General features: G+C 43.1%; 1 protein-coding gene across 2 annotated transcripts in view; it reads left to right on the top strand.

Moving 5' to 3' along the window:
* Window positions 1–15,393, top strand: part of PHACTR3 (phosphatase and actin regulator 3) — a 205,557-nt gene that overhangs the window by 146,118 nt on the left and 44,046 nt on the right. For both annotated transcript variants that reach the window (XM_075901114.1, XM_075901115.1), the window contains one exon: window positions 12,995–13,148. In XM_075901114.1, the coding sequence (XP_075757229.1) occupies window positions 12,995–13,148 (154 nt within the window). The remainder of the gene's footprint in view (window positions 1–12,994; window positions 13,149–15,393) is intronic.

Raw genomic sequence — 15,393 nt, 5'->3', positions numbered from 1 at the left:
AGCACTGCTCAGTGCTTATCTGAACCATATGGCCTCTTAGAAAAACATTATGGAAACAGTTTATTATTCAGGCCAATTATTTTATTAGGCAGAGCCACTGGAGCGCTCTGTTTAGAGATATCATATTTCCATCAAATTTTAAAGAATCATGCACTTCAGCCAGATACTCCATTCTATTTTAAATGATGAGTAGGTCATTATTTCTAAAGTTACAGACTAACATGGCTACCCCTCTGAGCTATTTTAAATTATTTTTAGTAGATTAGAACAGGGCAGGCTTGAAGAGAACCCACTATAAAAGTAAGTAGTGCAACAGTGTAGTGTAGCAGATCGAGGAGGAATTTACAAAAGGAAATATGTTTAATGATAAGTATAGAAATCAGAGTTGAGATTATTGGATTCTGATCCTCCCTCTGCTGCTGACCCTGGGATCTTATTGCAGTATTATTGTAGCAGGTTGGTCCCAGGATATTAGAGAGGCAAGACTGGGGAGGTAATATCTTGGGGTTTTTTTTGGTCCAATCAAAGATAAAAACTCAGCCATCTTTTCTTTCTTGTATTTGATGTTAGCTAGTAATAAAATACACAGTTGAGGTACAATAGAAGAGGAAATAAAAGAGAAACCCTTTGCAGAATTTCTCTGCATTCAAGTTAAATTCTCTTTCTTAAAAACAAATGAAGAAAAGTCTCAAGATAATTTTTTCCAGGTCTCCCTTGGAGTATGGATAGTCCCTAATAAGAAGAAATCCAGTGAGTTTAGTGTAAAATCTTATAGATTAATTTGTTTAATCTTGCAGAGTAGCCTAAGCAGAAGTGTTTATTCTACCATTGAAGACATGTGTAAAGTGACAAATCTGAGGAATTGTCCCAGATTAAGGTAATGACAGAGGAGGATTTTGGAACAAATTGATAAGCTTAGCAGTAACAAGTCACCAGGACCAGATGGCATTCACCTAAGATTTCTGAAAGAGCCCAAGATTTCACCCAAGATTTGTGAAATTGTGGAACTAGTAACTGTGGTTTGTAATCTATCCTTGAAATCATCTTCTGTACCCAATGACTGGAAGATAACTAATGTGATGCCAGTATTTTAAAAGGGATCTAGAGGTGATCCTGGCAATTACAGATTGGTAAGTGTAATGTCAGTACTGGGCAAATTAGTTGAAGCTATAGATAAGAATAGAATTGTCTGACGCATAGATGAACATAATTTGTTTGGGAAAAGTCAGCATGGTTTCTGCAAAGGGAAATCATGCCTTACTAATCTACTTGAGTTCTTTGTGGGGGGGGGGGGGGGGGGTCAACAAACATGTGGACAAGGGGGATTCAGTGGATATAGTGTACTTAGATTTCCAGAAAGCCTTTGATGAGGTCCCTCACCAAAGGCTCTTAAGTAAGTTGTCATGGGATAAGAGGGAAGGTCCTCTCATGGATTGATAAGTGGGTAAAAGACAGGAAACAAAGGGTAGGAATAAATGGTCAATTTTCAGAATGGAGAGAGGTAACTAGTGGTGTCTTCTAAAGGTCGGTACTGGGACCAAACCTACTGAATTTATTTATAAATGATCTGGAGAAAGGGGCAAAGAGTGAGGTGGCAAAATTTGCAGATGATACTCAACTGTTCAAAAAAATTAAAAAACAACGAATGACCCTACAGCACCTTAGAGATTAACAAAAAATGTAAATAGTATCATGAGCTTTCATGATACTATCTACATTTTTTGATAGTCTCTAAGGTGCTGCAGGATCATTGGTTGAGTTTTTTTCCAGTTACAGATTAACATGATTACCCCTCTGAGACTTTGAAACTGCTCAAGATCATTAAGAACAAAGCAGACTGTGAAGAGCTTCAAAAGTGTCTCACAAAACAAGTTGATTGAGCAACAAAGTGGCAAATGAATGTTAATGTTGATAAATGCACATTGGAAAAAACAATCCCAACTATAAATACAAAATGATGGGGGCTAATTTAGCTATCACCACTAAAGAGAGAGATCTTGGAGTCATTGTGGATAAGTTCTCTGAAAACATCCACTCAATGTGCAGCAACCGTCAAAAAAGCAAACAGAATGTTAGGCATCATTAAAAAAGGGATAGAGAATAAGACAGAGAATCTCTTATTGTGACCATGGGTGTTGGGTATGTAAGGCAGGAGTAGACAGGGGTAGACATAGCTCCGCCCACACTCTGCCCCCAGAATGCCTGCTGTAGTATTCCAGGCCTGGGGAAGCGTGCCTTCCTCCCTCCTCTGGTGCTCCCTCGGCTGGACCGCACAACACAGAACATCCTGCCTCTTCCCACCCCTGGTGCTCGAGTGGCTAGTCTGGGCTTGGCTGAGTGGTATGGGGAGGCTGCAGCGAGTGCACATGTACGCTCCCTCCTTTCCCCTCCCTGTGGTTGAAAGTAGGAGCATATGCGTGGCATGCCGCCCCACCTAGGAGAAGGAGTGAAGCTGAAGGAGGGGCTGAGGACTTGCCTTCCCCAACCCTGCCTTCACCGGCTGCCCATGGGTATGCCCACATCTTGAATACTGCATACAAATGTGGTTGCCTCATCTCACACACAGATATATTGGCACTGGAAAAGGTTCAGAAAAGGGCAACAAAATGATTAGGGGATTGGAACAGGTGCCATATGAAGAGAGAGTAAAACGATTTGGACTTTTTCAGTTTGGAAAAGAGGATACTAAGGGGGGGATATGATGGAGGGCTATAAAATCATGACATGTATGGAGAAAGTGAATAAGGAAAAATTATTTACTTGTTCCAATAACTTAAGAACTAAAGGTCACCACATGAAATTAATAGGTAGAAGGTTTTTTTTTTTTTAAAGGAAGTTTTTTCTTCATGCAGCACACAGTCAACCTGTGAACTACTTGTCTGAGGATGTTGAGAGGACTAGGACTTTAACAGTGTTCCAGAAAAGAACTGGATACATTCATGGAAGTTAGGTCCAGCAATGGCTATTAGCCAGGATGGGTAGGAATGGTGTCCCTAGCCTTTTTTTTTCCAGAGGCTGGAAATGGATGACAGGAGAGGGATCACTCAATGATTACCTGTTCAGTTCACTCCCTCTGGGGCATCTGTCATTGGCCACTGTTGGAAGACAGGATAATAAGCTAAATGGACCTTTGGTCTGACCCACTATGGCCGTTCTTATGTATGCATGTACCATATATTTAATAGCACATGAATTTTGTACACACTATTAGTGGAAAACCATAATGATGGCAAGAAACCAGAAACTGTAAAAGCTTATGTAGCATCCAGAATCAACTCTTAAAAGTAAAGCTTCATAATATTTCATGTTAGTATGCCCTCTAAAGAGTTAAAAAATGTGCTTAGTAGAAGTTAATTCTAGAAAATATCCAATGACATGTAAACGCCAGAGAATCACAGAAGTTAGATATGGAAAAACTTGTTATTCTGTCTCTCTCCCAGTGTTATTCTGTCTCTCTCAAAGTGCAAGTGTGGAATTCCTACATTACATGTGTTAACATTTTATTCAATCAAGTTTTAAGGTTCCATTTTTTAAAAAAAATCTTGAGGCGAGGGCCAAGTAAAACATGCTTGTCCAATTACCGGATAGTGTCTGCAAGTGAGATATTTGCACATGTGGATGGCCATTTAGATACCAGTTTACTCACATGTGCAATTTCTATATCCAATCAATAATGCAATAATTGCATGCACAAACTAGCATTCAGTTGTGGATGTATTGTTTTTTTGTGGTTCACAGGTGCTTGATCTTTTGAATTCAGGCTTTGCGTTTCCCAAGCAATGAATATTTCCCTGCGTCTTGTGAAGTCTTACCAGATTGCTCCTAATTGCACACCTTCTCCATCCTAAATTATTTAATTCACTCCTTGCTGCTCAGATAAGGAGTGGAACCAAACCAAAACCCCAGATGTGTCCACAGCCAAACTCTAAGGAAGTTCATATCTAAACTTTGTGTCAGGCCAGAGAAACTGTAATAGGCTTGACCATAGGGAGGAATCCAAATGCCTCCAAATTTTAGGGTTAGCTCAGAACTATTCTATGAACCAAACTTGTGCCCTGGCCCATCTGAAGTTAAAAAAAAATCCGTGGACATGTACTCACATAATCACTTCTCAAATGTCTGTCCATATTGAGAGTATGCAACCATAAAAGACATGTACACACCCACCCACCCACACTCTGAAAAACAAACAGGCAGTAGCCTACACATAGCTTGTTGCGTTTTGTACAAGAGCGTGCATGTTTTATTCTAACCAAAGCACTGATTTTTCAAAGTTTTAGCCAGTGGTGTCTAAGGAGGTTGCCTTGGGATAAATGGAAATTCAGTGATTAAAGTGAATGACAATTAGATGGAATCCAGGGGGAATTTTACTAATCAGAATGAGTGGCAAAGACATGGAAATACAACAAAACAGAACAATAACAGCCCCTTGCAGATAGAGAGTAATTAATATGGAACAGGTGGGATACTTTAGTGCATTCACTTCTGTGAGTAATACCTTTGTGTTTGTTGCGGTGTATAGTTTAGCACAGCCATTCTCAAAGTTCATTGTACTGCAATCACTCCTGGCAACACAACTTTGCACAAGATGCTAAAAGGGGGGGGGGGGAGCCCACACCCCACCACTCCTTTAAACTAAACCCTGCCACCCAGGACTGAATCCCCAATGCTTTGTCCCCAGAATATGGGGCTTGTGCTTCAGCTTTGGCCCAGGGCCCCAGCAAGCCTAAGCCAGTTCCGGTGATACCACTAAAACAAGGTCACAATGCACTTTGGGGTCTCAACTCACAATCCAAGAATCACTGTTCTAGTAAACGGCAGGAAGTTGAGCTATGTCTTTATTAACAGGTTATTTCAAAATAAGTTATTTTGAAATAATAACTCCTGAAATGACTATTTTGAAATGAGCTTATTCCCACTTCAGAAGCAGGAGTTATTAGTTTGAAATAACAAGCCCATTATTTCAAAACAACAGGCTTGGTAGTGTGGACGCTCGCCTTGTTATTTTGACATAAGGGGTATGTCTACACTACCCCGCTAGTTCGAACTAGGGGGGTAATGTATGCATACCGAACTTGCTAATGAAGCCCGGGATTTGAATTTCCCGGGCTTCATTAGCATAAAGCCGGCGCTGCCATTTTTAAAAGCCAGCTAGTGCGAACCCCGTGCCGCGCGGCTACACGCGGCACGGGCTAGCTAGTTCAAACTAGCTAGCTATTCCGAACTATCTGGAGGTGTACAGATAGTTCGGAATAGCTAGCTAGTTTGAACTAGCTAGCCCGTGCCGCGTGTAGCCGCGCGGCACGGGGTTCGCACTAGCCGGCTTTTAAAAATGGCGGTGCCGGCTTTATGCTAATGAAGCCCGGGAAATTCAAATCCCGGGCTTCATTAGCAAGTTCGGTATGCATACATTACTCTGCTAGTTCGAACTAGCGGGGTAGTGTAGACATACCCAAGGGGAGTTATTTCAAAATAACTCCCCAGTGTAGACATGCCCTTGGAGTGTTACTGCTGATGTGAAAACAGCACCAGGTAAGCAAATATGGAAGGTTATTTGCAGAGAGTGTCATTATTCCAGAAACTTGATTTTCAGAGTTACACTCAGCCAGCAGGGAACAGAGATATACCACACCATTTATGTCCAATCCAACATGGGATGAGGACTGATGAACACAGCAACAGGCCTGCTGATGGGGGGAAGGAGGAGGACACAAAGGGAACCACTGCCCTGGGCCATGACAATTCTAAAAGGACTGGGACTCTGGCCACTGTGGCAGCAGCATCATCTGGAGCCATGAAATCACTGCTGAAGTGCCACACGCTGCACTTCAGGCAGCTCTAAGGGCTGGGAGACTGAGGCAGCCTGCTCTGAGAGGCACTGAGGACTGACTGACTCCATCCCCACCCCTATCGCCTGAAGTCCATCCCTTCTGAGAGCACAGAGATGGCCCCTCCCTTTCCCAGGGGCCCAACATAGCTGTCGGCTCCCTTGCACAGTGCAAAACCCAATAAAAATTAAAGCTCCCAACAAATTGCTTGAGAACAAGCCTTTTGCCAACCGTTTCCCACATCCGCTGGTGAATTACATCTGATACCGTAACCTGTCTGTGGGCACGGCCCTTTGTGAACAAAGAATGAGGTGGAATGCGTCAGAGGAATTATTCAGTCGGGTTCATAAATAGGAGACTGGAGGAGCAAATGGCAGAGAGATTCAGTGATTCATTAAACCACAGGAATGAACACAGACCATCCTAGGACCTCTTCACAGCCCCTGGGTGGGATGGCGCCTGTTCTCTGAATCTGAAAGGATGCCACTGAGACATCATTGTTCTTGATGCTGGGCGGCATTGCACGTCCCTGCACTGGCTGACTGTCACTCACATTGAAGAAATACACAGGAAGGGGAAAGGTAGCACCAAAGTAATTCCCTGAGCAGTTCTGTTCTCCTGGCTTCGGAAGTCTGGGTGGGCTTGCAGCTTAGAAAGGAGCTATCTGTCCAAGGTGCTTATATGGCCCCATTCCTAACACATGCAAGTGCCTCACAGTCTCTGATGTGTATATCCTCACATCACCAACAGAAGATAGGACAGAGCTACTATCCCCAGGACAGTGACTCAGATCCCTCCAGGGTGTTCAGGTGTCTAACTCCCATTGAAATAGTTTGAGGATCTGGGCCAGAGAAAGATAGGATCTGTCTACAATGCAGTCAATGTGGACACACCCGACCTACAGGTCGAACCTTTCTACTCTGGCACCCGACTGGTGCTGAAGCAGAGAACTTGCCAGATCATGGGAGGTCAGTCTTGTCTAGCAGCAGCATCAACACTTCCTCTGCTTACTGGGCTCTTAGAAGATATTTGGGGTAAATTAGAGCTAAGTAACAGCATAGAACAGTGAGAGCCAGGACTGGTAGTTGTAAACACACTTTATGGGACTGTGGGAACCTTGGCTGCACCCATAGTAAGTGACCATTTGACTAAATAAAATCATGCCGGACCACGGATGTTGCCAGGCCAGAGAGTGCGGGATTAGAGGGATTCAGCCTGTAGCTTTAATCTTGCTAGCTCAAGTAATAACAACAATGAAATTGCAGCAGAACAGACCCTAGCACAGGCTGTACCAGCTCATCCAGGACACAGGGTATGTACTGGAGGGTCTTGCTTCAGTCCCTTGCTCTTACACGTGCTGACTGCTTTCTCTGTCTCTTAATATTCAGTAATCTGATTGGGGATGGGGGCTAAATAGAGGGCTGCATAAAGGCTGCCCATTAATGTTGCTCTTACTTTGTGCCTCAATGTGGGCCATAAATGCCAGCTTTTGAAAACTAACCATCAAGGGGTGAGATCTTCCAAAGCACTTGGCACTGACCCCACAGAGTTCCCAGGGGGAGTCCAGTTAGAGTTAGACCCAGGCAGAGCATGTTTGAAAATCTCACTTGACATATTCGTGGCTCTGGGAGAGAGGGGAAAAGGAGACACACAGACAATCAAATCATAGACACACTGATCAGCACAGGGGTCAGGATGGAATTTCCCACCACACTGCACTGGTGGTTGAGAACTAGCTTGGCTTTTGATTCCCCATCCCCCTTTTTTTTCTTTTTTCTGAAGCATCCGACATTGGTCTCCGCAGAAGACAAGATAGCAGTCTTGGTGAACAAACAATCCCTTCAGTCAGACAGAGGAGGGATCCATTATAGGGTGTTCACCCACAAATTATCTTAAAGGATAAACTATATCTTTGCTTCCTCCTGATTTTGTCAATCAGGTATTTTTAATCGAACAGGCCAGTGGCTCGGACAGCTCAGATTAATCCAGCTGTCTTGGTTCAACAGCCTTTTTATTTGGATTTTGGAATACTGTAAAGATTAATCAGTGCACAGTGCATATGGACCCCGGGAGTGGTAACCATGAAAGCCTTTTAGAAACCTGGACATCTGGAGAAAGCAAGTATGGCTTAGCCGGGGTGGGCTGGATGCTGTCTGCTACTTTAATACAAGGAGGATTTGGGTTAAAAGTACGATTTTTCAAACTTCACTTGCTTCTTCTAATTTCTCAGAGTAGCAGATTCAATTCTTTTCCTTTTAAGGGCATAGAATGAGCTCTGTGCACAGAGACATGCCTCCGAGCGCACCTCCAGAACAGGCATTAGATGACAGAGTGGCAGCATTTTATTTGTAATGAGCTAGTGCATTGCTACAGTGTATTCTTCTGCATCTTAGAACACAGGGCTAGGGGTAGACCCTCAGATAGTGTGGAACGATTTAATTCCACTGACCTGTCTCTTTACAAAGGGATCCAAGCTTTTAATTGTACAGAGACAGACTTCACGACCACATGAGATGGGAAAAAACACCAAAAGAGTCCAAACCCCACCTAGAAAGCAAGAGCATAAGGACAGTGGGAGTTACAACACTGCCCTCATGTTTATGCATCCCAGAGATCATGAGGAGGGGCCAGTGTTCTGCTTTCTACATCACCCACCATGCTAGCCACTGGTCAGACGAATGAGCCTGCAGATTGCACCTGCAGAATGCATGTTAGATGCGCTCCCACTGCTTTTGGATGTAATTCTGCCAGCTGTACAGTCAGCAGACTCTTTGTGGTGCTAAAGCGGTGAGGAGTCCTGTGGCACCTTATAGACTAACTGAAGTGTTGGAGCATAAGCTTTCGTGGGCAAAGACACACTTCGTCAGATGCATGTAGTGGAAATTTCCAGAGGCAGGTATAAATATGCAGGCCAGAATCAGTCTGGAGATCACAAGGTGGATCCAATCAGGGAGGATGAGGCCTGTGCTGTGCTGTGGCTCTCGGTATCCATCCGCACTGTGGCTGTGCACGAAAAACCCGGAAAGAACCCAAAGCTCTTTGGCGGAGTGGTCAGAGCACGTCATGCGGGGTCATGTTTCAAGTTTGGACATTTATTTGTGCCACTTCGGGCTTTGTTCCATTTGGCTTTATTGCGCCCAGTTTAAAACAGTTCAACAAATACTTAACATCGCACATGGATGCCGTGACGCTTCATTCATTTATATTTGCAAAGCCCTTTGGGATCACTTTGGAAGGGTCGGCGTATTATTCTAGTGCACTCAAGACTCTGGTCAGGGAGGGTTGGTTTGCTCACAGAAAACTCTAATTCTGTACCGTTACAACAGTCAGGAACCCATGGTGTGATCTTAGGCAAGTCACTCAGCTTTTCTCAGGGTACATCTAGACTGCACTCTAAAATCAAAATGAGATACGCCAAATTTTGAAATAAAGTACTATTTTGAGACATCCCTTATTTCTTGCGGAACAAGGTTTACAGGGGTGCCAAAATAGCGCATCCGTTACCTCTGGTATCCTGAAATAGCCTTGCAGTCTAGACGTACCCTCAGTTTCCCTACCTGTGCCCCATGGATAATGGTTTTTAATTTCTTTTATAAAGTGCTTAGAGATCTTTAAGGGAGTAATGTTCTAAAAGACACATCTTAAAGGTAAAGCTGATATGTACAGATGGCAGGCTTGCTGGGGCTGAACACCTCTTTAAAAATAGCCTTTATTCAAATCTCAAATGCCAGACAAAAACTACCTAAAAATCTAACTTCAGTCTTCTTTAAAAATTGGATGACTTTTTCTAAAATGAGAATTCAAGTATTAAATCCCTTATGATTTTTACCACATACTATAAATTCAGTGGAATACTCCAAGATAAATAAATACACAGATTTATCTGTATTTCTTGTGTAGCCAGACCACAGTTCACCTTCTGTCTTAAAACATCCATTCCACACTAAGGGCATGTCTATACTTAGTGGGAGGTCAGCGCTGCAACAATCAATCCCTCAACAGTTGATTTAGTAGATCTAGTAAAGACCCTCTAAATCAAATGCTGATTGTTTTCTCGTCAACTCCAGTATTCCATTGGAACATGAAGCATAAGGGAAGTCTATGGCAGAATTTCTCCCATCGACCCCCTGCAGTGCAGTCCCTGCAATAACTCAACCTAAGGTACAACGACTCCAGTTCCGGTATTCACATAGCTGTAGTTGTGCACTTGAAGTTGATATTGCCCTGTAGTAACATATCCTGCTTGTGCACTCAAAACTCCCATTGAACTTAAGTCCTGGTTAAGACATTAACTATTCTTAATTAACAACAATGTAAGTATAAGACATGGAAAGTAATCATCCTGCTCTGCTGAGCACTAATAAGGCCTAAATAGAAATTTTGGTCACTGCCCTTTAAGGAAAATATGGACAAAGTGGAGAAAGTCCAGAAATCACAGTAAAAATGATAAAACATGTAGAAAATCTGACTGATGATGAGGAAAGACTTTTTTAAAAAGGGCATGTTTAGTCTTGAGAAGACAGAGGGAAGACCTGGCAATAGTCTTCAAATATGTTAAGGGCTGTTACAAAGAGAATGCTGATCAATTTTTTCCATGTCCCCTAAAAGTAGAACAAGAAGTAATGGCCTAAATCTGCAGCAAAAGAGATTTAGGTTAGATATTGGGAAAACCTCTCTGATTGTATGAACTACCCAGTCTGAGTCAGGTTGATGATCTAAAAACCTGGAATGAGCTTGATATCATGGGGGCAATCCCAATTATGGATTTGAAAAATTGACACCCACCAATACCCTAGGTTGGAGCTGGGGTTAACTGCTGTTAAGCTTTGCACCTGCGGTTAGGTTCTTTTATTGATATTTTAAAAATAGTTTTTTTCTGTAATACTTTTACCTTAAGAACAAATGTACTTGCTTAGCAACAGCTGTTTGATCACCTGTACGCTGCTGGCAGGGTACTGTGCATAATCCTTGGAGAGAGATCAAAGCACAGGCACTGGGCTTTAGGCACATTGGGCTAGCGGGGGATAGTGTAATATAAGGCAGGGAGAAGGCTTAAAACCCCCCAGTCAGAAGAGAAGTGGGGCAAGGGTCCCTACTCAGGATGTGTCTACATGCCAGCGTTTTTCTGGAAAAACAGCTGTTTTTCTGGGAAAACAATACTTGTGTCCACACTGCCATTGAGTTCTTTCAACAGAAAGTTGAAAGAACGGAAGGGTTTTTCCGACGGTGGAAATAACAGGCTTGCTGCTAAGAGACAGGATAGCTATTTCGGGACACCAAAATAGCTCTGCAGTGTAAATGTAGCTTTCCAGTCCTATACTTCTATGGTTCTATACAGGGAAGGTATTCAAAATAACTGCCATGTGTGACAGTAAACTTGTTACAGGATTGCTTATTGTAGACAGATTCAGAAAAGAGAAGCTCTACTAAAACCAATGAATCTGGTGAGCCAGACTGAGACTGCTTGTCTTCTAGTTGCAAAACCTCAAGCAACCTGGGGCTTTCCCAATGATGACTCTCATTCTACATTTTACTCTCGATTTGAAAAAAAAAAGCACAGTGAAAGATTTGGGGTTTTCCACTCCATAAGCAGTTTAAATTTAGAAACCTCATTACCATAAACCTTCCAGTTAGTATTGCAAGATGGTTTAATCAGTCATGACGCCAATTTCAACTCTTCACCGAGCCCACTGAAGTCACGTAGTGAAACCAAAGATGTATTTAACTGACAAGATGTTCTCTGAGAGTGTTTGTTGTTTGAAATGTCATTAGAGGTTAGCTGCAGAAGAGGGTTTTGGCAATACACTCGGGATTAGTGAAAAACTACTCAGAAGAGTTGTTGCACCTTTCCTTATAGGAATTTCTCTTGTAAACATTACCAACAGTATTCCAGGCCAGATTTTAATGCATTTGTATGTTTTGCAGTTACTACAGTAGATTATGCCTCCTACTCCCAAAATAGCTTACTAAATTACCACCATTGCCCACATTTTGAAAATCTGACCCTTGATTTCATTCCTTAGAACAGTTTTCTTGAGGTCTCTCTCCAGGGGAAACTCTAAACACAGATCTGCAATTTTATGTACATTATGCCAAAGAAAACTTTACTGTGGCAGTCTAAGACAACTTGGATGGGGGTAGATTTGTTAATAACGGCTCATTCCTTATGACCCAGGTACACTCTCCATGCCAACTGTTCCTGGTTCTCTCACTGTTGATGAGTGTTTGGTCAAAATGGAGAGAAACACTCAACAATTTAATGTGCACCTGCAAATTTGGGCTAATAGCACCTTACATATAGGAGTCACACTTGCGATATTTCCAAGATATCAGTGCTGGACTGTCAGTCCTGGACATTAATAGGATTTTCAAAAGTGTTCAGCATCAGTCTGTTTCTTTTCCCAAATGGTAAAACTCCCTTGACTTCCTGGGAAACAAAGATTGGGTAATGCTCAGCAGATTTCAAAATTCCTTTGCTACCCATAGAACAGTACCAGAAATACCAGCAAAAGTGCCCCACAACTCTTGCACACCAGAACTCTGTTTTGGAGGTATCATGCAAAGCTGGTTCATTCCTTGGCTTCTTTGCTAGGCCTGTCAGCAAGGATGCCAATGAATGCTGGTGCTTTTTGGGCTCTGTCCCCTAACAGCTGAGTTGACATAATGTGTTGTATGCCTTTCGGTAACTCCCAACCGGCCTGAATTGGAGCTGGTAACCCAGAGAGGAAAGGATCCCCATCCCAGCCATTCCAATTCCTCTACATTGAAGTGCTCTACCATGTAGTTTTACTTTGGTACATGGGATGATGCAAAGGACTGGTGATATTTCCTAGATTAGTGGCTTGAACCTTGCCTCCCCTGAGAGTCACTGCCGGCAGAGAGCACTACCCTGCTCTACCATAGCACAAGGGATAGAATATCAGACAGTTCCAAATGGAACCTTGGCCACAGCTGTGTTGGCAATCTCAGCCTTGACACCACTTTTAGTAAGGTACGCAAAGCTGCCCACCCCATGAAGTAGGAGGTTGCAGAGTCATACCCAGGGTTGGATCCTGTGCTGCCCCACTGCTTACTCGGCCATTTCTGATCTTTAAAAAAAATACATATAGGAGGCAGGAATTCCAGGCTCTCCTTCTGCCATTTTTGCATTTCAATGCATGTTCCAGGTACCTTGCCAAGAAAATGCAAGAAGGAGCTGCTGGCAGTGAAGCTACGGAACAGGCCAAGCAAGCAGGAGCTGGAAGATAGGAACATTTTCCCCAGGAGGACAGATGAGGAACGTCAGGAAATCCGACAGCAAATTGAAATGAAACTCTCCAAGTAAGTGACTGGTGGTCTTTATAATGGGATGGGATGGGATGGTCTTTATAGTAAAGTCTCTTTGCCTCCTCTCACAGTACATACACCTCTTAGCCCATTTCCCAGGGGGAGTCATGCAGCAAGGGGCAACATGCACAGCAGACAGCAGTGTTGGCTTCAGGGCCATGCCTTTGATTTCTGAGCTCACACACAGTGCCTGGTAGACTGGTCACCTGATCGCCTGCTTGAATCAGGCTATCCCAGCTAAAAATAGAAAAAACAAAACTGAATGCACGGAGTTTGATGTTGGCCTGCACTTCCCACTGAAATCAGTTGATTATTCTAGCTCCCATCCTCTTTCATGAGCACTGAATTCACCACTAAACTATTCATCTTTGTCTACACTTACACTGAGGGCTACAATCTAGGATCAGTGCATCTGCAACACCCCGTTAGAGGCAGGGAAAGCTGCAGAATGGTGTGGTTTAACGAACACTATTTCAAGGAAGGGTCAGCTTCAGCCGGGCTTTCTTTGCCAGGACTAAAGATCTGCCAAAGTGCAGCTGCACAGATGGCTGGAATCTGGACTAATAGCACAGGTAGGAATGACCTGTTTCCTTTGAGTAAATAGCTTACCAACTTTTAACCCAGGTACAAGGGCACCTCTGTACAGAAGAAACCAGTATCGCAGCTAGCTCATATCAGCTGGGATTTACAGAAACCATTAGATTCCAACTGCATTTTTAAAATAGCTAAATTTGGATAATTTGCAAAAACTGAATAGTTTAGCTGTGACTATTTAATTGTTAACTAATCTGCACTGCGCTCTCCCATGTTGGAATAAGCAGTTCTCAATGGCTGCCATAACGGTTGCTCTCCAACTGAGAGAGCTGAACAGGAGTTCCTCCCAGAGGCTTATTAAATATTAATCACTGGAATCTGCTTTTTTTCAAGACACAGTTGCTGTTATTCAAGCAAGAGCTGGGCCAGCTCTGCAGCCTCTGCATTGACTAAGCTTTTGTTTTAGAGGATTGGGAATGAGCTAGCAGTTGATAGATCAGAGGGCAGTTCCTAACAGACAGGCTTCTACACCCTAAAACACACCATCATGTTTGACTCCTCGGGCAATCTCTGCTTAAAAAAAAAAAAAGACCAGAGACTGGACATTAAGAATAAAACACCTTAAAGTATGTTACAGTGTTAGTTAAGCTTCATGGTACCCTGTGTATACAGAGGATTTATTTGATATTGTTTTGGTTCTCAGCTTTATTTAATATTTGTGTGATGGTAGCACTTAGAAGTCAATTGATCATATCTTACTAGGCACTGCATAGAGTAAAACATAGAAAAGGGATTTAATATGCAGGTAGAGCGAACAGTGGGATGGTTGGCAATCACCATGTTAGTGCCAGGAAGTGCAGCCATCTTTGAGGATGGATCAGAGCATGTTCCACCACAGTCTTGCCAATAACTTAGGAGAGAAAGTGAAGAAGAAAAAGAAATGGGCCTGATCTTGTAAGCCCTGCCTGTGAAACACCCATTAGCCTTCCTGCTTTATTAGAGCATAGGTGCATTTTAGGCAGGCAGAAGTCCCTGAGTTGCAATTTGACCAGGATACTGGGCTTAACAGTCTTAGTGGCTTGTGCAAAATTAGTGTGATCTGTAATAGGAGGTCTGGAGCCTGATTTTATAACTCATCTGGAAGACTTGGAAAAGTGCCCCCCAATGCTACATTGAGATGTTTGTACAATCTTCTCTCTGCGTAAAAGGTGAATCTCCAACATCTCCTCCTGTTGTAACACGTGGCTTACTCGTAGGAGGTCTCCTATCTGACTCCCAGCCTCGCCTACGTCTCCTTCACTTGTGAGAGCTTGTGGAACCTCAGCACAACATGGGATGGCTACTGGCCAATCCCCTTTCTTTTTTATGACCACTTAGCTGCTGTTGAGGTGGAAAAGGAAAGTTAGGCCTGGTTTTCACTGGCACATTTTATCATCAAAAACTGCCTTTTGGTCACAAAACAATGAGAGCATTTATGCTGCAATGCAACTTTTGTCAGGGAAAAATACCCCGTTTTGGAGACCAAAAAAATTGTAGCCCTGCAAAAGAGTTTTGTCTTTCTCCTCCCTTTACTGTCAACAAAAAGCCAGTGTGGCCTCTGCTGTTTGTTTTGTCAAGAGAACTGGCTTTGACTAGTATCCCAAAATGCCTACTGTGGTGGCTATGCTCAGAGTTTTGTGATCTATGCTGACCTGCAGGCATGCAC

This window comes from Pelodiscus sinensis, chromosome 18 (genome assembly GCF_049634645.1).
Source record: "Pelodiscus sinensis isolate JC-2024 chromosome 18, ASM4963464v1, whole genome shotgun sequence".
NCBI lineage: Eukaryota > Metazoa > Chordata > Testudines > Trionychidae > Pelodiscus > Pelodiscus sinensis.
The sequence above is the reverse complement of the archived record's forward strand: the minus strand, read 5'-3'. Positions and strand labels throughout refer to the sequence as shown.